We start from the raw sequence: 21,769 nt of genomic DNA, 5'->3' as shown, positions 1-21,769 counted from the left end.
GCACCAATGACAACACATTTTTTTCTTTTCACCAACAAATCAATTTAGGCATACCCCTCTAACTCATTGACCCTAGATGACGTCACCGACTGATTTATGGACCTTTTTGATTGCTCGTTTAGCATTTTAGTCATTTCATCACTCTTTTAAAACAAGATATCAAATCACTGAGGATATAAAGTAGCAACTTACAGGGTAGCAATGCCTAAATCTTTCCTTGGATTGTCATCTGATTTACTTTAAATTGGAAAATAATTTATAAAATGATCATGATTTTGTACTAAGTAGGGCTTAAAACTAGCGATTCCAACTATAATCTCATAATCAAAATGAATAGTGACATATCAAATCAAGTGAAAACTACACAATGATTTCTTTTACATTTTTATACTTTTATTTTTTAACTAGAGAACCCCCTGTTGGCCACTAGATAGAATGGAGGTTTAAGGAGCCCTATTCTTAGACTTAGCAGCTATCTATCCATCTTTTACACTAGGTTGTTGGCTGCGAAAGATCAAATCTACCCTTTGATGATTAATTTAGCATATTTTGTCACATATTGTCTCCTTTGTTGTGTTAGACTGATCCGCTTTCAATGTTCTGCTAAAACATGTTATTTTCTTTACGTAGTGATTGAGTTCTTTGGGTCCAACAACAGGAAATTTGTGGCCATGGTGATTTGAACTTCCTACTCTATTGGCATGGTTATCCTGCCTGGCTGGTCTGGCTTACTTCCTGTCCTCCTGGAAGACTCTGCAGCTGGCCATGAGTCTTCTTTGCATCCTGTTTATCTCAAACCATTGGTATGAATATAATTTTCCTTCAATGTGACACATTCAATGCTTAATCTTCACTTCATATTCACGCTGAGTCCAATAGTAAGTTGTGTTATGTTTGTTAAAAGGATCCACACTGGTTGTTTTCACAACAAAGAACTACGGAGGCCATGAAAGTTGCTGCAAACAATGCTAAATGCAATGGGAAATGTTTACCACATGATCTACCAGAGGTATGACAACATTTTTGAACAACTGTATAATCTTATTAACATAGGAGATGCAATTTACAAATGGAATATTTTAACAGTCTATTAAAATGTTTTTAGATCATTCATTAGGAGTAAAAGAAGGAAGTACACCCAATTATGTCAATTATGGACTTGTTCAGGACACCAAATATAAGAAAAAACACTCTAATTTTAATGTATACTTGGTAAATCAGTCTGAAACTACAATTAAGGATTTTATGTTTTTATACACCACAATGGTACCATACTATAATTCTTTGATCCAGGTTTACAAGCACATAACAATGTCTTCTTGGATTTTTTTCTGTGCTGTGGTGGAGCTTCCCATTGGGCTCATATTTTATCTGCTGGTCAACAAGGGTTTGATGCTCCCTCAGATACTCACTTTCACCATGGCCATTTTGGTTTTGAAATTGAAGGTGACAAGTGAAGGATGGATCTGACTGTGCAGCTAGACGTTTATCGGCTAACAGTTTACAGACAAAGAGTATAGGAGTATAGGAGCTTTTAGAGCTGAACTGATTTCACCCAGTGAACAACTGCTAGGAACCACTCGCCAACCAGTGGTTGTATCACATTCACATTATTGGAGACATCTCAAAAGCAATGTGCACTTGCATCATGTGTGAAATCTCTGTAGGCAAAAGTCTACCAGTCCTTTCAACCACCGATATCGCCCTCTGGTGCCCATTACAAAAAGAGCAGGTTTAAAACACTTCTATATTGGCTTCACTTTTCAGACCAATGTGGCTCTAACTTCCTGTTGTCAGTTTTAATTTCTCACAGAAATCTGGGTGTGTCAGTGTGTTCATCAGCTAGTGGCACTGGAGCCATTGTAGCCCCATTCCTGCTATACAGACTGGCCAGTATGTGGCTGGAGCTGCCTCTGGTTCTTTACAGTTAATTTAAAGTTTTTGATCTACCTGCGACTATTTTGTATATAGTAAAATTTACAGTATTTAGCATATTACATATGTTATCTTTGTTTCAGGTGTGATGTTGATGTGGTACAGTGTACAGGAGATGTCTATAGTTGCCCTGCCAGAGATCATAGAATTGATTTGCAGAAATGTTTCAGGATAATGAAAAATAAATTTCAAAACATGAAATAGAAATGTGCTGAAAAAAACACTGGAGGAGGGAGGAAGACAGCAGAAAGAAAATCAGTGTTTGATGTCTAAGAGACAAGAGTGTGCTTAAAAAGCCCAGTTTTCCAATTAGGCATTTGCCGCAGAGAGATTCATGTTCGAAGTCCTTCATTTTTGTTTGTGTGCGCTTTCTGACAGGAAGAAAGAGAAATCGAAATATGCAGAGGGAAACAGCTTGATGAAAGTCTGACGCTTCACAGAGAAAAACATTAGTGGATTTTTTTCTGCAGATGTCCTGTGTTTACAATACACTGAACAGTAGCTTCACAGCCAGTGAAAAGTTATTTAAAACTGCCGTAGTTGTGCAGACTTGTGTTACATTCATATGAAGTGTTAACTAGAAATATAGACACTGTGAAGTGATGAAACACACAAGGTGTTATTGACAGTCAAATGAATAAGGGATCAGCACCTTTATGTCTCCTTGAGATAAAAGGGGTGTTAAAACTAAAAAAAAAAAACCCTCAGGTATTTGAGTTACAGACCCAAACACCAAATACGCAATTTTGCCAGCATGTAGCCATTTATAAAACACTTTGGCCCCTACAAGACCCTTATGTTGTACTATCATTTTTGTTCCTTTTATTGATTGTGTTTAATAAACACCTCTTTCATCAATTCAGCTCTATATTGGTTTATCTATACATCCATCCCACTACCACAACTCAGTGAACCTGGTTCTGAAATGCAGATGCAATAGCTTTCTTTTGTTACTTTCACATGCACTGTTTACCCGCCTGTAACCCTGTTCCAATGTGATTGGTCATTAGAGCTACATATAGCTGCATTGAGCTTTGTGAGATAGTGTTATCCTGTTCAAATTAGTCATCAGAAGATTGGTATAATGTAGTAATATAGGGATCGACATGTTCAGCAACAATACCAAGGCTATGGCATTTAAACGTGGTCAGTTGGTACCAAAGTGTGCCAAGAAAACATTCTCCACACCATTACACCATTATATGTTTATATAACCTTATATATAAAACACTGTATAAACTAAGCTTTTAAATGAAATAAATATATATATATATATATATATATATATATATATATATATATATATATATATATATTAGGGGTGCAACGATACACAAAATTCACGGTTCGGTTCGATACTTTGGTGTCACGGTTCGATGTTTTTTCGATACAAAAAAAATGTTCATGCCTTTTTAATTTGTCATTTATTAAAATTATAAATATATATTTTAACTCAAAAGTACAGTTTTTAAATTTAACCCTAACCCTTGTTCGCGTTTTTTATTTTGACAGCTAATGCGCACCTGCGGACCACTTATGTGCAGCCCTGGTTATTTAGCTCGTCATATTGCAGCCACAGAAATTATTTTGTCCATGAAACCATAAAGCTGCACTTTCTTTTTGCCTTATAGTCTCATTTGTCATAACTTCTCCGTTTTGTGGTAAGCTTTTCTTTGGCTGTCACTTCTTCACCCTGACCTCTCTTATTTGGCTCAGCAGAACTAAAATATATATCCTGCTGCTTTTACACACCGACTCACATAAGCTCAGCGATTCTCTGCGTGATCAACCTCTCACATGTTTAAGCTTGCTGCGGAGATTTCACTTGTCATGTTTGCATAGTAAGCTAACGATTAATAAGACGATGTCAGAGGAATTGGTGCACAAATTATCATCACTCACAGATCAGTGCTGTCGCTCTCTATACACAGTTGCACGATTATAAAGTGAAAGCAAAAAAACAAGCGCAAATTCAAACGCGATTTCAATATGTCACTTATTGACAGTGGCTCACCGATGCCAATGACATAATTACCCAGCTACATTTCTGAACGAATGCAAAAGCATTGACATATATTTTTCCTTCCTACAATAGCCCGACGGGCAGGGTAGCCCGTCTGAAAAAAAATCGCTAGCCCCAGGACGTCGGGCTAGCGATATTGCGAGCCCTGTATCTGATTGAGGAATCACTCATCTTTGGAAAAGAGAGTTTATTACAGAGAAATGTCTCTTTCCAAAATAAAAGCTATACTATCCGCTTCTTCTGGGCTATATTCTCAGCAGCATAAGGAGAATCATGTGCTAACAGCTGTCTAAATGACTCGGCTAAAGTTAGTAGCATGCTTGTTGTTTTTGCCTTTGCACTAGGATGATGTCGGCGTAAATGTGCAGTCATATTCGTTGTGTTCCCACTGGTGCTTTCAGGTTAATCTCGTTGAAATGACCTTAACGCCACAACACGGCAAATCTCCATTAACGAGCTACCGCCGATCGCCCCGTGCATGGGGCTAGACGGCCAACACGTTAACGAGCTAACTGCGCTAACACACTAGTTCCCACCCATGTAATTGAGCATTGCGTGGCACATCCAACATACTGTTTTACTTTAGTCCATGACTCGCTTACCTTCAGGGTCATACGTCACATGAAAACCAAAATAATTCCAAACGCCAGATCTGAATGAGAGTGGGGGAGGTCCATGTTGCAAGGAGAGCTTAACTTCTGTCTTGCTAGCTTGCCCTGCGCTCTTCCTTCTGATGCTGTCTGTGTTGAGCGCTCAGTGGATCTGCGCTAGACAGTGCAGCCTAGGCGGAGTAGTCGAACGCAGATTCACTGAGCGCTCAACACAGACAGCATCGTCAGAAGGAAAGTTGATAAAATAAATTACAAATGTTGTATTGTTCGATACATATGCGTACCGAACCGAAAGCACTGTATCGAACGGTTCAATATCGATACGAATATCGTTGCACCCCTAATATATATATATATATATATATATATATATATATATATATATATATATATATATATATAGTTATTCTCCTGGGCTGGAGCTTCGATGTGTTCATCAAACAGACAATAATGGAAGAAACTTTAATGTAGTTTTTTGTTTTTCTGCTTCTCTGAGAAATCTGCACATTCCATCATCCAGACAACAATACGCTTGATTGTTCATTTAAAAAAAGAAAAATCAATACTGTATGTATAATTGAGGATGGTTTTGTTACGCCTTTTGTTCCACCGAAGGTTTACCCAGAAAGCTTTGGAGCAGCCAACAAAAGCTGCCCCACATACATGGGAAGACATGTAACTATAAATTGTGCTGAAAATCAATGGCATGCGTGAGAAATGGGATTCCCTCAAGCATAAACAATGCTGTGAAAAAAGAAAAAAAAGAGGTGACTGAGAAAAAATGTTTTCTCAGCAAAACACAATCTTTAAAGACAATTATGTTTGAAAGTGGTGAAAATAATGAAAAGAGAAGATGATAGATTAAATCTGTGCTGCCCGATAAACGTGGGAATTATTTTCTTGTATCAAATGTGTGATTAGGAAACTGTGTCTCTCACATAACAAAGATCCACTGACCTGTTAAATGAGGGCAGAGCGGTGAGGGGGCTTGAAGAGGGGATGAGTATGCGAGTATTAAGTAGGCAACTATGTTTAAGAATTCACTGCAGAGAACAATGTAAGTGGGGAATAGATTCGATGAGAGCTGCAGTCCTACTGAAACAGCCTGTTTTTGTAGGAAGGAGCTTTGCTGTTATTTAGAAAACAACTTTGAGGTTGGTTGTTAAAAATGCCCGAAGAGGACGAACAAGATAAGTTAGGGAAAGTCATCAGACAGTGGAACAATAACAGACTGGACTTGTTTGAAATTAGCCAACCCGACGAGGTGAGGAACACAAAATATCTGTGTTTGTGAAGGTTTCTGTATTTTCTGTCAGTGCCACAGTTTTAGATGTAGTTTCAAAGATAAAAATGTTTTTCTACTTTTAATTATTGGTGCTATTTGATATTATAAGACACAGACATGTTACTTTAAAAGCTCATTTAAAAATGATTAATGAACAATTCAGTTAGCCGATCAATAGAAAGTATTTAGATATTCAGTTTTTCAAATTTATTTATATCAAATTCTGGCATTTACTCTTAAATTTAAAGCTTCTTAAATTTCTGGATTTACTGGTTATTATTACAGAAGAATCAGCTGCGTACTTTTGGCCTTTACATTTCTGGTCTGATCAGATGTTTTGCCACTAGCACATTCTTGTTGCTGTTTCACTTTTTATGTTCCAAAACAGGAAAATTATCTGTTGTAAAATAACTGAAATATTCGTGGTTAATAGGGAAAATGTTTATTTATATGTGTGCTATATTATATTCACCCACCAGCCACAGTTTTCAAACCACTGAAATATGAAGTTATTTAGTTAGTATGTAGTTATTCTTTTTACTGAGGTGGCCAGGCTGAGACTTTTCCTTGCACTGGAGGGTTACAGAAATTTTAATTGGAAGTGCTCTTAACTGATTTTTTAGTTTTATCTGTTGAAGCTCTGAAGATAAATACAAATGTAATGAATAGTAGAGGTTCTGCAAAAAAAGGTTCTCACTGATAAATTACTGGTTGAGCCAGTGAACTTGTGTGCAACATCCCACTGAGCTTCACTATGTCTGAGCGGTGACCAGACTTTAGCAGCCAGTGGCTCTGTGAGGATGGACTTTGATAAGACAATCTGTGAAGGCAAGAGAATTGCATCTCCAAAACAACGGGTCTTGTTGGTAGTGCTTAGTGCCTACCAACTGGGTAAAGGAATAAGAGATGGGTGAACAGATCCAAAGCTCTGCAAAAGTAGGCTGATGTTGTTTAATCCTGCAAAAGAGCTACTGTAGCCAAAATTGCAGAACACACAGAAAGTCTGTGTTTGAAAATAGCCCCAACATTTAAATACAGAAGCTTCCGAGGGCCTGTTTAGCTCACTGGGTTGAGTCTCTGCTTTTAATCATATTGCATAAAGTTACTGTAGAAGCCTGGGTCTGACTCTGCCCTGGGGCCATTTATTGCGTGTCTTCTCCTTGCTCTTGCTCCCAAATTTCCTGTCTTCTCTCCACTGTCCTATCAATTAAAGGCTAAACCCCAAAAGTATATAAAAATACAGAAGCCTCTATTCACTTTCATTATCACTTAGTTCGAGGTCACAGAGGGGCATGGCTGGAGCATATCCCAGCTGTCACTGGGCAGGTGCAGGTGGGGTACACCCTAGAAAGGGTGTACCCCAGGGAAACTGGAGTATCCAGCCTACACAGGCACAAAAATAACATGCAAACTCCACAAAGAAAGGCCTCAGGCTGTTAGTAACAGTAATTTCATAATTTCAGTAAAATGATAATTTTCTTTTCCCCCCAAATAAATGTCACATATTTGTTTGTTATGAGGTTAGAAAACAACAGAAGACACCACTTAGGGAAATTATAATGTCTATTTTTATCTGATTAAGTTTAACTGGTGATGGAAATTACAGTTGGCTGGAGTCACAGGATACGTGGGTCTTCTTCCATCTTAACAACATGTATTTATATACACAATTGCTTGAAATGATGATCTTGGAATCTGCAGTTGTTTTAAAAAAGGCTCTAACAGACCTTCACAGGGTGTGTATATCTACTTTTCCATCGTTCTGAGTATTGGTCAATCCACTGAGTGCTGTCAAACAAATGCTTTTCGAAGAAAAACTACCAGTCGTACTTGATCATGATTACTAATGAGAAGTTAACAGGCCTTGGCCTTGCCAACTTAAAAGACATTGTGGAAACTCCAGCATCACTTATTAAAATATTTTTTGTGAGTGTATAAAGAAAATCCAAAATAAATTAAAACTTTGCACCCAATTCTTGTTTTTTAAGGTCATTAAAGATGTATACTGTATAATTATTCCGCCCTGAAAAAACAACAGCTCAGTAAAATCATTAAAAGCCTAAAATTACCATAAAACTAATTGTACATAAACTTCAGAGCACAACTGTATAGAGGACAGCAGAAACTGTAAATCTTGCTTTGCTCATTTAACTTACATTTAGCGTAAGCTGTACTGCCTGTTTCTCTCTGCGGGGCTATAACCAGCTGATCACAATTCAAATGTTCTCTTAACTCCAAGCTCCAAGTCTTAGAAAACAGACTTTTTCTCAGTTGGAATCCTGTTTTTAGCTTCAGATTTAAGGGGTCGTTTGTTTTGTTTTAGACATGAGGAGCAGCAGGAACGGTTCTCAGGGACATTCTGAAAGCTTTTTAAATTCCTAAATAGAAAACAGCTCTTTATAAAGACTAAATTGGTCCATTCCTTTTCAAAGTCTATTCACCTTCACAGTTAAGGAAGGACACAGAAGGATAGAAAAGCGTGTTTTTTTTTAATGCAATAAAAAAGGTAAATTTAATGAACAGAAAACACAGGACACAGTTCAAAGCTGTCATGTATGACTGGTTACCCTGCATATACTCAAGCTGCTGGTTCAAACTTCGTCTTAGTTCTTTCACGACTGCAGTAATATGAAAGGCAAACACGCAAAACACTCTAAAAACGTCACGTTTCTTGGCAGAATCTGGAATTTCATGGCGTGATGCGCTTCTACTTCGAGGACCCTGCTGAAGGCAACGTGGCCACGAAGTGTCTGCGCGTCTGCAGCAACTCAGTGACTCGTGAGATCATTGACATGCTGTCAGAGAAATTCAGGCCCGACATGAAAATGCTGACTACTAGTTATGCCCTGTATGAAATCCACAACAACAGGGGTAAGCAATTAACTCAAGAGAAAACAGGTGACGACACTGCATGTTTCTGGCTGCTTATTTGCTTTTATAGTGGCATGTGTGGGTAATACTGAAATGTCAGTTTTATCATTATGTTAATATTTTTAAAACAAGATATAAAGGAGTAATCAAGCACAGCCACGTGCTCTAGTCGCTTATATGATTCAGTAACTAAGCTCTTCCTGCTTTCTATGTTTTGTATGGAAGAAGAACGCAAGCTGGATCTGAATGAGAGACCTTTAGTTGTGCAATTAAACTGGAACTCAGCCAACAGAGAAGGACGCTTTGTGCTCAAGAAAGACAAGGACAGTGTGGAGGTAACTAACACCCATCGAACCTGAATTATAACTGTAACGTACTGTCTGACACCCGCGCCATCGTTTTATGTGTTTAACAATAAAGGAAAAGTTCGAGGAGAAAGAGAAAGGAGGCTTCATACAAAACTTTAAGAGGACGCTGTCAAGAAAAGGAAAGAAGAAAGAGAGGAACAGCAACACAGATGACAAAGCTTCAGAGGATGAGAATGGGTAAAACGTTTCATTGTTCGCAGTTTTTACTTCTTATTTTCCAGACTACCAGTGTCACACCTACCGAACCATCAGAATAACATCCTCTCCTTTTAAATTATTATCCAGGCCAGCTGAAAGTTCACTCAACAATGACAGCATTTGCTTGTCTAACATTGATGCACAGAAATTTTGCACAGAAAAGAAAAGACCACAGAGGCAGGCTGCTGCAGGTGAGTAACCTTAACACTACAGAGTGGATCATAAATGTCTTGGACACTGTCTGGCATATTTAAATTCTAAATCCAAATCTAATTGTGAACTTTCAGATCAAGCTGGATTACCGATTGGCGTTCAGTTCTCTGATAACTGTGAGTATGAAATAAGCATTTTATAGTTTGATACAAGGCATTTGCAGACTCTCTCATAATGTCCTCCTGCCCCCTGCTGGTGTCTTTTACACATTTAGTTGCAGAGCCCTTCCTGTGTGCAGTTATAAATTACACCAACAGCTCCACCGTTCACTTCAAGCTCTCGCCTGCATACGTCCTCTACGCCGCGTGCCGGTTTGCTCTACAACGCCGGTACGGTCAAGACTCTCGAACCTCAGAGCACGCAGACAGTGTAACCTCGATCAGTAACAAAATGGTGTCGATGACAGGGAAGGTCATCCAGGCAAGTGTATGACAGATTCTGTGACATTTGCAAATATTAACTTCAAGGAAATGTCACTTTATTGTTTAATTTAAATTATGTCTACAGTCAAGGTGGACTTTCAGACGCTGACACTTCAGAATTATGTTTGCAGGTGTTCTTTAAGTTTGCACGATGCTCATATGTGGGCTACATTTACCTTTCCAGAGGCAGCAGACCATTGGAGGGGCTCTCGCCTTCTGGATGGCCAACTCCTCTGAGCTGCTAAACTTCCTCAAGCATGACCAAGACCTCAGCCCACTGACACAGCAGAGCCAGCTGGACCTGTCCCACCTGGTGCACAAAGCCTACAGGTAGACACGACACAATCAGGCCATAGCCTTCTGTTTGACTTGAACATGTCATTTTCTTAATTTTTTCACTTTGTTTAATATGATCTAAAGATGTTTCACCACATATAAAAACACAAGTAAAAACAAGAACTTTAGAGAGGACTTACTGTGTTTTTCATTATATCTGCTGTTACACAAGTATAAGGACACGTTTCTGAAAGTTTTTTCTTCTCCTGGCTCTGTATGATGTCAGTGAGAGGGAATATAGCCCCTGCCCACCTGCTGTTTAAAACTTTAAAATCTTGTTTGCATGTTTATGCGCAACTACATTATATTTTTGTATCTTATGTATGTTACTCTGATTTGATCTAATCTTATGCATAGTGTCACCCAAAGTCTAATTGTTATACTTTTTACTCCAGTTGTCTGCTACAGTGTCTGCAGAATGAGCTGAGGAAACATTTGCCAACCTTTCTGATTGATCCTGAGCAATATGGTTCCCTGCCAGCTGGTATAGGTGCAGGTTTGGTTATTAAATTAGCATATATTTAATTCACTTATTTTACTAAGTGAACTGTTTTTGGATCCTTGACTTTACTAAACGGTCTATTTTCTGTCTTCCTGTTGCAGAAATGGTGCTTAACACTTTGATGAACACCATGTCTCTGTTGCGCCGTTGTCAGGTCAACCCTGCCCTAACCATCCAGCTCTTCTCTCAGCTCTTTCACTACATCAGCGTCTGGCTTTTCAATCAGCTCATGAGCCCTGAAGCCAGCACCCCAGGCCTGCACTCCCACTACTGGGGAGCTGCTCTCCGTCAGAGGCTCACAACCATCGAAGCCTGGGCAGAGAGACAGGGCCTGGAGCTGGCAGCTGACTGCCACCTGGGCCACATCATCCAGGTATGCAACTCTCTGTTTGAATACTGTTAAAACAGTAGCACTTTTTACCAAAACTAAAAATTTCTACCTCAAAAATGATTTAAACCTGAACCAGGTTTTATTTTTTCTAATACGAAGAGCTTTCGACAGATGTATTATTGGCTTTAATTTACGGCGCGTTTCATTTGGTTAAAGCCGTTAAAATAGCATTGCCTGGCTGTTTCTAGGCAACCACCCTCCTGACCATGAACAAGTACTCAATGCAGGATGCGAAGGACATCCAGACAACCTGTTTCAAGCTGAACTCACTGCAGCTGCACATGCTGCTGGCTGGCTACCTCTATGCAACCAATGAGCCACACATCCCCCCTGTGAGTACCTTCAGTCTGCTCTTCCACTTCCACTCATGCTTGTAAATCCTTGAAAGAAAAGGTCCAACTCTAAAGATCAGTTAGTCAAATTATGTGAAACACATTTTCACGTGACAGAGAAAACAGTACGCTGGCATAAACGTAGGGTTAGTGTGCCTTGCTGAATTAAAAGCTTCACCACAGAAAAGGAGTGCCGCTGTATAGATCTGTGTGAATAATTAATGGTGAATAATATGATAATGAATAATATATAAGAAATAGTAAATTGAGCTGTCATATTACTTTATTCGGGAGTTTGAGAACAAATGTTTACGCCGACTATCCATCATGTCCCATCATGCTCGATCAGGTAACAGCTCAGAGAGATACCAATTAATGCTTATTAATGCTAAGTAACATACAACAAAGGCAGAGGACAGGGCTATAGCTTTTGTTGTACGCCTAAATCAAAAAGTCAAAAGCCACCAACAGTGCAAACACAGCAAAGTCCAGTTTAATGTCTTGAATTGGCTGAAGTAACCCCTTGCAGTCTCAGGAAGCACCCACCACACCCCTAATAATCCACAACTTAAAGCTTTAGTAAAATCTGTGAGTTGAAAATGTGTGGCGGCTGTAGCTCAGGAGGTAGAGAAGGTCATCTGCCAATGGGAAGGTTGATAGTTTGCATCCTAAATTATCCTTGGGGAAGTACTGAACCTCAAGTTGTCTTAACTGGCCTTGACCCATTGTTGTGATCTGTACGCTCGAGTGGGATGGCCTTCGTTGTCCTCCAGGAGGTTTGCTCACTGGTGCATCTTTATTTATAAGGCCCTGCTTGGACAAATGCCCACCTACATTTGCGATCTGCTCACACGGAGAAGTACTGTTTCTTACGGCCTGCGTTCAAGCGATCTTTTATTGCTCAATGTTCCATTTGCCAGAACTGAACTGGGAAAGAGGGCTTTTACTTATGCTGCCCCTTTCACATGGAACATGATGCAAAAAGACTGGAAGATAGCAGATCTTATTTCATTAAATGCTTTTAAGTCCAGATTGAGAGAGCCAGAGAAAAATGTTTTTAAAATGTAATTGTTATTTATAATATGTATGTAACTTTGTAATTTCAACGTGTTGTCGCCTCTTGGCCAGGACTCCCTTGCAAAAGAGGTTTTTAATCTCAATGGGACTTTTCCTGGTTAAATAAAGGTTAATAATAATAACTGGAATGTAAATATTAGAAAGAAAACAATTAAATAAAAAAGAAGTGCTTTTGAATGAGGCAAAGATTTACAACATAAACTGGGGAATTAGCTGAAAACTCTTCTAACAGAATATATTCAAACTTTTTAATGCTTCTGAAATCTATGAAAATGGACTCGCTTTTGGAAGCCAGCCTCAAGTGGACATTTGAGGAACTGCAGGTTTTTTTTTTTGTCCTTCCACAGTGGTGTCGTTGTTCCATTTGTATAAACTAAGTCATCGAAAAGTCCAACAGTTATATCAACACCTCTAAAACGTTCACTCTAAAAACCGCCCCATGGTAACGTTAACTAGGGTATGATTTACTGCATCTAATATTAGATTGTGTTAGTGGTTCCTTAGGAAAGACTGAACACCTCATGTGTGAGGTATTTTGAGCATGTTTGACTGGGAGGAGACTGAGCAGCAGATTCGCGATGTGCGAGAGAGGTTTTGCCTCTTGGTTGGCTTGAGAATGTCTGGGTGTAGGCAGTACATGAGAAGAAGAACTGAGCATCGTGAGGCGGACATGCAGCAGAACAGAGGAATAGTTTTAGCTAAGACTTACAAGATTATTAGAAATATTTTTTTTTTACAGTGCATATAAAACAAAGCATTACATCTGTCCAAAAACTAATTTTAACTAAGCAATACTGAATATACAGTATTTTAACTATATTAACTGTAACTGATAAATCTTTAACTTATATTATTGCTGCTGTTCTTTATAACTAGCACCAATACCTGCTCCATTACTATAGTTGCCTGAAGGTAACAGCACTCATTTGCAACTGAGGTCTGAGATCAGGGTCCTTTTCCAGATTTTGAGTCCCAGCCGATTGGATATCCGTTTCCTGAAGCCTTGCCACATAATGACTAATAGCAATCTACTCTATACAGCACATCGACCTTTTCCTGAAATATTTCAGCTGCGTGATCCGCTGCCTGTCCTCACTGCAGGATTTGATCAATGCTGTAGTGACAGCTGCCGAGGCCTCAGCAGATAACCTGATTCGGAGCGAAGGACAGGACATCCAGCTGCAGGAGAGCCTCGACCTCCACCTGCCCTTCCTGCTGCCGGAGGGAGGATACTCCTGTGAGACTGTGAGAGGAATCCCTCAGGGGTTTAGAGAGTTTTTGGAGCCAATGTGCCAAAAAGGTATGGATTTTTAAAAATTCAGATTACGGTAAGCGACTGTACTTAAACCTAAAATGGGATCTTTGCTTCACCATATTACATCCTTCTCTTACAGGTCTCTGCTCTTTAACACCCCAGCCAAACTCCAAAGGGGACTGGACCATTTATTTCAGCGAATCTGACCCTTCTGTAGAGAGTACATATTTGGTAAACGAAAACAAAAAAGAAACACATGGCCCAAGATGTGTTGAAATATGATTTTACTTTGACTTAAGGGTGCATAATTTCTTCTTTGACAGGCAGCACATAGGCAGCCAGAGATTATGACGATCACACTGAACAAACCTTTGAACAGTGGGATGGGGGTCAGCATTGTAGCTGCCAAGGTGACCGTTCGTTTATTCCTGACTATTTCTTAGTTTTTAGCATTTTAGTATTCACTACTACAGATGTCAAAAACAGCCTGCCTCTTATTTTGCTGCAGGGAGCTGGGCAGTGTACCCTCGGGATCTATATTAAATCCATCGTCAAGGGAGGACCGGCTGAAATGGTGAGAATAAACACAGTTTAGGTCCATCTTTGAAAAAGAGGAGCAGAATTTTCAATGAACTGCGGAAGTACGCACTTAATCAAACTGTGTCTCTTTACTCTGTCTAGAATGGCCAGTTAACTGCTGGAGATCAGCTGCTCAGTGTGGATGGTCAAAGCCTGGTTGGTCTCAGCCAAGAAAGGTAGCTACTGCACACCAGCCAGGGAAATGTTTAGCTATTCTTATTTTTTCTTTTTGAAAGCAGGACGGTGGTTAGTCTAAGCTGAAAACTGCAGGAGAGATCATAAGTGAATAAGAATAACCCTGACTTATTCTCTTTTACAATTAGTGAAACTTGTACAGACACTGATATTCCCATCATATAATGTCATATTGAAATAACGGTTTGGCCTCCAGTGATTAATATATTGCTTTAAAATCTCGAGATAAAGAAAACTAAAGCTTTTTCCCCAATTTGAGTGATCCTGACTTCTGACCTTGAAGCATTACATTCCAAAATTGTGTATTTTCTCATGTTTTCCCATATTAATAGAGCAGAATAGACTGAAATCTTTGGCCTCTGCAGTCTGTAAAAACTCATGCTTCATGCAGTGTGTGATTTTCCAAAACTTTTTATTGCGCCACTGTGACAGTGTAGGGCGTAGTCTTGAAAACATAAATAATAAAGTGTGTTGCTCTTTCTGTTCCCTTTAATATGATACATTATACTGAATTTCATGAACTATTTGTCTTCTTTTCCCCCCCAAAACTGCAATGTAAATATTAGACGCACAGCACAGGTTAGCTGGTTGAGAGTAGCATGTTTTTAACTTTACAAATGCCAAAATTTAAGAATGTTTTAGCCAAGTTTAAGTATTTAGTAATTCCGAAACAATCTCTAAACTGTGACATTAATGAAAAGTAACCTTATTAATCTTACACTGGTTTAGGGCAGCAGCGATCATGATGCAAACTGGCCCCATTGTGACCTTACAGGTTGCAAAATTTGCAGCGAGTTACCACGGCCTAGAAGCCCTGCTGAGAGAATCCACCCCAGAGAAGACTACAGGCAAGCACCAGTACACTCAAATCAAACCTCAGCTTTTTTTCCATTACTTTCTACCTTCTTTTACCTGACAAAGACCTTTTCTTGCCTCATAAGGGGAGAGAGACCACGCTAAGCCAAACAATAAAGCCTGCATAAAGTACAGCACAGAGGACCACAGTCCCTCAGAGCAGCTCCATGGAGGCAATCGAAGGAAGAAACAGCAGATAATGCAGAGGAACAGACAATTTTATCGCTCCAACCCCAACATGGCCGGTGGGCGCTCTTCTCCTGTTGTCACTTTTTGTTGCTGAGCGCTAACCGCACATATTTCTTACTGTTAAATATGCATAACATTGGAGAGCGAGTCATAATAACAGCTGCAGTACTTTTATTTTCTTCTTATTACAGCAGACTTTTGCCTGGAGGATGGCGATAAACTTGTTGACCCTTTCACAGGAAACAGCACCGCTTCTGTGTCCACTAAAAATCTTTGCTCTGATGTGAGATTATTATTAATATTATCGTTGTTGACCAATGTTTTTAACACATTTTCAGTGACTTGTCAGGCCATATACATTTAAATATTTAAGGATTCAGCGTAACACTTTTTCCTTTCTTGTGGTCAGAAATTCCACTGGGAATACTTGACACTACCGAACCCTAGATCCCAGGACAGGAATGTATCTGAACCTAGCAAACCACAGCAAACTTTCCAAGTGTCTTTGAAACCTTTAGCTGGACAGAGCTCCAATAGATCTCTAAACGTCATGGTAAGTTTTGGTGTACCAAGACATTAAAAGAAATACATAAGCAAAGTCATAATAGTACAGCTAGAAAGAATTACATTAAAATCTCTTTATTTATCCCCCTCTAGCGCCAAGCCCTCTCTCAGGAGAACTTGTGTACAGACAGTGGACGCCCCCTGCTGGACAAAAGTCAGAGCAAGTGGACACAGAAGGATCAGGGTGCAAAGCAAACTGAGAACTACTGCACGTCTTTCCCTATCCGCTCTTGTCTTTCTACTCATGACATCCTCTCTGATAACAGCTCCCCCACAAATCAGCAGCAGGTCAGCCATGTAAGCTGTGCCGGTGTCTGGAGAACCCCTTTTTCACAACACTCAACATCCACACCTTCAATCCAGCCGATACGCATCGACATCCCCCTAACAAGAGCAGCAAGCCACCAGTCAAATCCTCCACTCACTACTTTCCAGCAGAGTTCTTCGTCGCTGGCAGTGAAGATGAGCCGAACTCTTCAAATCAATGGACACAAGCAGAATCCTCAAAGCCAAGCTAGTAGTACTTCTGCATGTCCAGTATCTCCAACTAAGAAGCTACTTCAGCCCTCACTTTCATCACAAAAACTCAACACGCACAGAGATCAAGTAGCAAAACCTCAAGTGAGTATCACTCCAACAAAGCATGTTTCCTTCCAAGAACCTCCCTGTTCACAGAAAAAGAGCACAGGTCCAATGAAACAGAAAGACCCTCTGGATATGTCTGATCCTTGGAAGAGGGAAGCCCAGGAGAAGCTGGAGAAGCAGCAGAGGCTTGAAGCGGTGGAGTTCCTGCAGCAGGAGATGCAAGAGCTTCAGGCTAAAGCTAAGCGCACGGCGGAGGAGAACGACCGACTCCGAAAGCTCAACCTGGAGTGGCAGTTTCAGAAGAGGCTGCAGGAAATTCAGCAGAGAGGAGATGATGAGGATGAAGATAACGATTTGGACATGATGGTGATGATACAGCAGCTAGAGAACAGCATGTCACAGGCCAAGGTTAAAGAGAAAACACACTGAAAACTTTACTTTCTGAGCCTGTTTTTTGTGTATGCTGTTCAGACACTGTTAATACACAACACTGTTGGAACCTCTTCCGATTCCTATTTAGGTCACACAGCTCGTCTAATTTAAAGCTGAACACAGAGACGCCCAAAAGTTTTTGTGGTATTAAGTAAAGTGTATTAAAGGGAGCCTAGTATGGTAATTTATTCTAGGACTTTAGTAGAGAGTGTTAAGAAAAAAAGTCAGCTTTAAATTATTTGTTTATATACACTCTTCATGTACCTAAATATCATAGCAAAATGGGGCTTTTAATGATTTCTTTGATTGGTTCTTTTTCCAGGGTGGAATGATTCAAAATACAAGAATTCGATGGACTTTATTTTGAGTTTCTCTAAACCACACGGTTTATATACCGAAGTTTAAATACAGCCTCGAGTATACATAGACTCTTAAGTTTTGTTGATGGTTCCAAGGCCTATTAACTTCTCATTCGTCATCATGGTTGACTATAACTAGAATTTTCTCTTTGTCAACATAAAAGGGATTTGATTGACGGCACTCGTTGGATTGATCAACGCGAAAGTCTAAAGAACTCAGTGAAGATTTAAGGAGAACTGTAGCTTTACACATGTTGGCAGGTCTTTTGGAGCCATTTCTAAGCAACTATAGAGACCGAGATCATCAGTTCAAACAAATGTTAATGAGTAAAAGAAAGATGTGTCACCACTTTGGTCTGGAAGAAGACCCAAATTGTCATATTTGGATGAAAGGAAACTGGTTAAGAAACCACCAAGGCTCAACCCTGCCATGAACTGGAAACTGCTGGAACACCAGCGTCACTATCCACAGTGAAGCCAATTTTACATCCCTATGGATGTAAATTTCACCTCAAATCAACAGCTAGATGTTTGAAGTTTGAACAAAACTGGGTGCTCCAACAGGACAATGATTCCATATACACATAAAAATGGTTTTGGAAAGGATAACTCAGGCTAACATTAAGCTTCTGCAATGGCCTTCCCATTCCTTGACCTCAACCCCATTGAAAATCTGTGGATTAGGCGTAAAAGCCAGGTTTATGCCAGGAAGCCAGCCAGTTTCAATGAACTCTACCTATTCTGCCAAGAAGAGAGGTCAGATATGCAGCCAGATTCATGCCAGAAACGTATTGACTGAATGTGTATGGTCAAGGTGCAACTTGCTACTGGAAATTTCAATTCAAATTCAATCTTATGCACCCAATTCTTGATGTTTTAAGTCAATAAAGACGTTTGCTGTACAATCATTCTACCCTTGGAAAAAGAACATTCCAAAGAAAAGGAAATTATTAAAGAAAACATTAAAAGGTCAAAATTACCAAGAAGTTCATGTCCATAATGGATCTAACCATAACTAACATATCTAACCATAGCTGTACATGCATACTTCTGTAATGACAAATTTATTTGTGGATACAACTAAAAAACACCCAATAATTTGCATTATTGTCTTTTATTTCCTGGTTCAGAACAACACAAGAAGCTCTAGTGGGAAGGACAAAACGGAAAAGCAGACGGGAACTCACCTCTCCAAAAAGGAAGATGAAGAAAAGAGAGGTGATCCTTAATTCACACATTAAAGAAAAGTGAATGTTGTTGTGTCAGTTTTGTTTATTCAGAAAAGTATGTGTGCATATCAGCTATGTCATTTGATTCTAACTGGGAAAATGTCCATGTTTTTGGCAGCTCAGCGATTAAGTGGATTAGCTCATGATGTTCATCAAGCAGCATCAAAAGAGTGAGTTTACACTTTTTTTGGCACACAAAGCGGAACATTAATCTAATTCCGGGGTGGGGGAACTCCAGGCCTCAAGGGCCGGTTTCCTGCAGGTTTAAGGTATGTCCTTGATCCAACACAGCTGATTTAAATGGCTAAATTACCTCCTCAACATGTCATGAAGTTCTCCAGAGGCCTGGTAATGAACTAATCATTTGATTCAGGTGTGTTGACCCAGGTGATATCTAAAACCTGCTGGACACTGGCCCTTGAGGCCTGGAATTCCCCATCCCTGATCTAATTTAACAGGCAGCTACTAATGCCACATTTCTTCTCAAGAAGACTTAATGATACATCTGCACACAGTGGTGCAAAATAGAACGGAATAATATCCCTGAGTAAAATAAATCTATAAAGTAAAGTCCCCTTTATAAATACATTCTAAAACAGCACAGGATGTTTGTTTCACCCGTATGTGATATAATTCAGGTATCTCTCATGTGATGGTTGTATTTGCAGAAACCAGGAGGAGAAAATGAAGAGAGCGTCGGCTCCTGAGAAGCTAACATTCAAGGAGCGCCAGCGTCTTTTTTCCTTGGCGTCCAGTTCATAAACAGAAAGCTCAGAAGACAAAAATGTTTAAATTAAAAAAAATTATTTCCTAGCATCATGACAGCATCTATTAATCAAATGTCCCAAGGGCAAAAAATGGGTAATTTTAACACAATATTGTTCAGCACTGTTGTTCCTTCTTGTATTTTCTTAATAGGTAATAAAATGTTCATTTAGGAGTAGTTAAGGCACTTCTTACATCATTTTCTTATTAACAGTAACTATTTGCTGCTTCTTTTAGTGGAAGCAGTTAATCAATGTTACTTAATGCGCTGATAAAACTGCACCACTGCCTTCTCTTGTTCGTGAGTTTCAATTGAACCTTGCCGCAGTCTACGGATCTCGTTGATCGCGTCAATCCCAGAAATCTTCCTGGTCTTCACCAGGTAGCAGGCCAGCATTGTCCCTGTTCTCCCATGACCATGCATGCAGTGAACTGCCACACCCTGTAGAAAACAATACAATCACTATTTATGTCAGTTATCTATAAAGTATCCCTGAATATTTTGGGGGTTATGGAGTATTTCTTCTAGGCTTGCTGTTCCCAGAATGGATAAATTATATTACTAATGCTATGTAATACATTTTAAAAATAATCTATTATCCCCCCCCCCCCCCCTTTGGGCTCTTGGCAGAGTGTAGCACTTAGCTATGTTAGGGGAAAACCTGCAAAAGAAGACGTTTGTTTACAGGAATGAAACTTAATGTCAAATGTTTTAAGTTACAGTACTGAGGTAGCATACAACTGTTAAATGCATAACCATCCATCATGCACAGCCTGTCAGCATCTGAGATCTTACCTCACCCTTGGAGTTGCCCTCTTCCACAATAGAGAGGAATCTATCAATCTGATTGGGTGAAGGAGGAGTAAAGTCAACTATCTTGATGTGGTGAAGCTGTAACTCTGGGCATGAGTCATGGTTGGGTGGTTTCCTCTCACAGAGGCAAACCAGGTGCTTGATGCCATTGTCCACCATATACCGGTATTCACATGGCATCCTGGGCATCGCCAGTCCAGCCAGTTTGCCTGGCTCCACCCAGGAGAAGTTGTGTGGAGCAAAGGAGGCCATAACTATTCAACTGAGGAGAGGGCAGAGCATAGGTTTACTTTATAAACATTCAGTCTATATTAACAATATACGAAACAGTAAAATAAAACCATAATCTTAGTCTGAAACTGTTGATGTCACAAGTGGGATTCGAACCCTCACTTCCAGGAAAGTGTTTTTAATTTATGTATTTTTTTATCGTGTCACAACCCGCCTCAAAGTGTCTCAATCGGGACACTAAAAACTGATTTGATCTTTCTGAGGATAACATGTAAACTTCACATAGATACAGACAAAGCAACAACGACTTTTACATCTTAAATATATCAGTAAACAGTCGGGAAAGAGCGCTAAAATAAGATGCCAAGAGTGACACTGTGCAGCTGTCTACTTTACGTTAGCATAATGCTATTTACTAGGCTAGACAGTCCAGTGACTCATTGAGGGATTAGTTTAATAGGGTTACAAATGTAGCATTATACGGCACGGGTCTGGTACGGAAATACACTTCAGGCCTTACCAGACTTTACCTGTTTGTTTTCAGAGATTAGAAAAGCAAGTGACAAAAGGTAACCCCTAGCTAAACTTTAGCAATGGTATGATGAAACTAAGCACCTCGCAGATTTGTAAAGACAACTCGGGCGAGGAATTCACCCTATAGCAATTAGCTTCCCTATAGACAATGAATGTCTATTACCTGTCAAAAAGTCCTGAGAATTACTCACGGTTTACTGATGAATGCACTCTAGGGACTTGTTCAAACCGCCTCACCCTGTCTGTCAAGCTAGTTACTACGTTCGCCGTTAGCACGTACCGTAGACAACTTAATAGCAGCTACTTCACAATTTCGCTGATAACTACTACGATTCTACAAGAGTAAAACTGGAAAGACACGTATCTAACCAAGGCTAGATTGTGTCTGTTGCAATGCTAGGTATGACGCGCCAGGCAATCAATCAATCGGTGAGGGAAGCGGCTGTCAAGTTCTTCAATGAAAATCATCTTACTTGTTGTAATGGATATTTAGCTGCCTGCTAATGACAGAGAGGATTTCTGATTTCAGTTCAGCGCCTTCACAGTGGGATGAATTGTTGTTTTAGTAGCACAATATACAATAACACAATTATAAGTGTGCAGATTGCTATGATCGACT

The 21,769-nt window shown here is 39.6% G+C and overlaps 2 protein-coding genes across 13 annotated transcripts; one reads left to right on the top strand and one right to left on the bottom strand.

The window, feature by feature from the left end:
* Positions 1-28: 28 nt before the first annotated feature.
* afdnb (afadin, adherens junction formation factor b) lies at positions 29-19,999 on the top strand. Of its 9 annotated transcripts, none has more exons than XM_086275801.1 (25): positions 29-803; positions 905-1,009; positions 8,533-8,725; positions 8,951-9,060; positions 9,146-9,270; positions 9,379-9,482; positions 9,579-9,620; positions 9,719-9,930; positions 10,111-10,256; positions 10,658-10,758; positions 10,866-11,137; positions 11,344-11,487; positions 13,666-13,864; positions 13,959-14,050; positions 14,143-14,229; positions 14,328-14,393; positions 14,501-14,574; positions 15,323-15,441; positions 15,535-15,693; positions 15,832-15,920; positions 16,047-16,190; positions 16,295-17,194; positions 18,708-18,795; positions 18,925-18,976; positions 19,475-19,999. In XM_086275801.1, the coding sequence occupies exons 1-25, from the start codon at positions 702-704 to the stop codon at positions 19,566-19,568; spliced, it is 3,819 nt and encodes a 1,272-aa protein (XP_086131927.1). In that variant the 5' UTR covers positions 29-701; the 3' UTR covers positions 19,569-19,999. The 9 variants fall into 9 exon arrangements, with proteins under 9 accessions (XP_086131927.1, XP_086131926.1, XP_086131925.1 ...); XM_086275800.1 differs by having other exon boundaries at positions 30-803; positions 8,954-9,060; positions 15,829-15,920; positions 19,475-19,998; XM_086275799.1 differs by having other exon boundaries at positions 30-803; positions 15,829-15,920; positions 19,475-19,998.
* dusp23b (dual specificity phosphatase 23b) lies at positions 14,993-21,751 on the bottom strand. 4 transcript variants are annotated; one of them, XM_086275816.1, is made up of 3 exons: positions 21,624-21,751; positions 20,368-20,647; positions 14,993-20,013 (listed from the first exon to the last, which is right to left on the bottom strand). In XM_086275816.1, exons 2-3 carry the CDS (start codon positions 20,635-20,637, stop codon positions 19,828-19,830), a joined length of 456 nt encoding a protein of 151 aa, XP_086131942.1. In that variant the 5' UTR covers positions 20,638-20,647; positions 21,624-21,751; the 3' UTR covers positions 14,993-19,827. The 4 variants fall into 4 exon arrangements, with proteins under 4 accessions (XP_086131942.1, XP_086131940.1, XP_086131941.1 ...); XM_086275814.1 differs by lacking the exon at positions 21,624-21,751 and adding an exon at positions 21,314-21,566; XM_086275815.1 differs by lacking the exon at positions 21,624-21,751 and adding an exon at positions 21,431-21,538.
* Between the last annotated feature and the right edge of the window lie 18 nt (positions 21,752-21,769).

Source organism: Aulonocara sp. 'chitande type north' Nkhata Bay, linkage group LG19 (genome assembly GCF_057382095.1).
Source record: "Aulonocara sp. 'chitande type north' Nkhata Bay isolate Kocher_YH1m ecotype deep benthic linkage group LG19, A_spYH_male_GT1.1, whole genome shotgun sequence".
NCBI lineage: Eukaryota > Metazoa > Chordata > Actinopteri > Cichliformes > Cichlidae > Aulonocara > Aulonocara sp. 'chitande type north' Nkhata Bay.
Note: the sequence above shows the minus strand (reverse complement) of the source record. Positions and strands in the feature narration are given on the sequence as shown.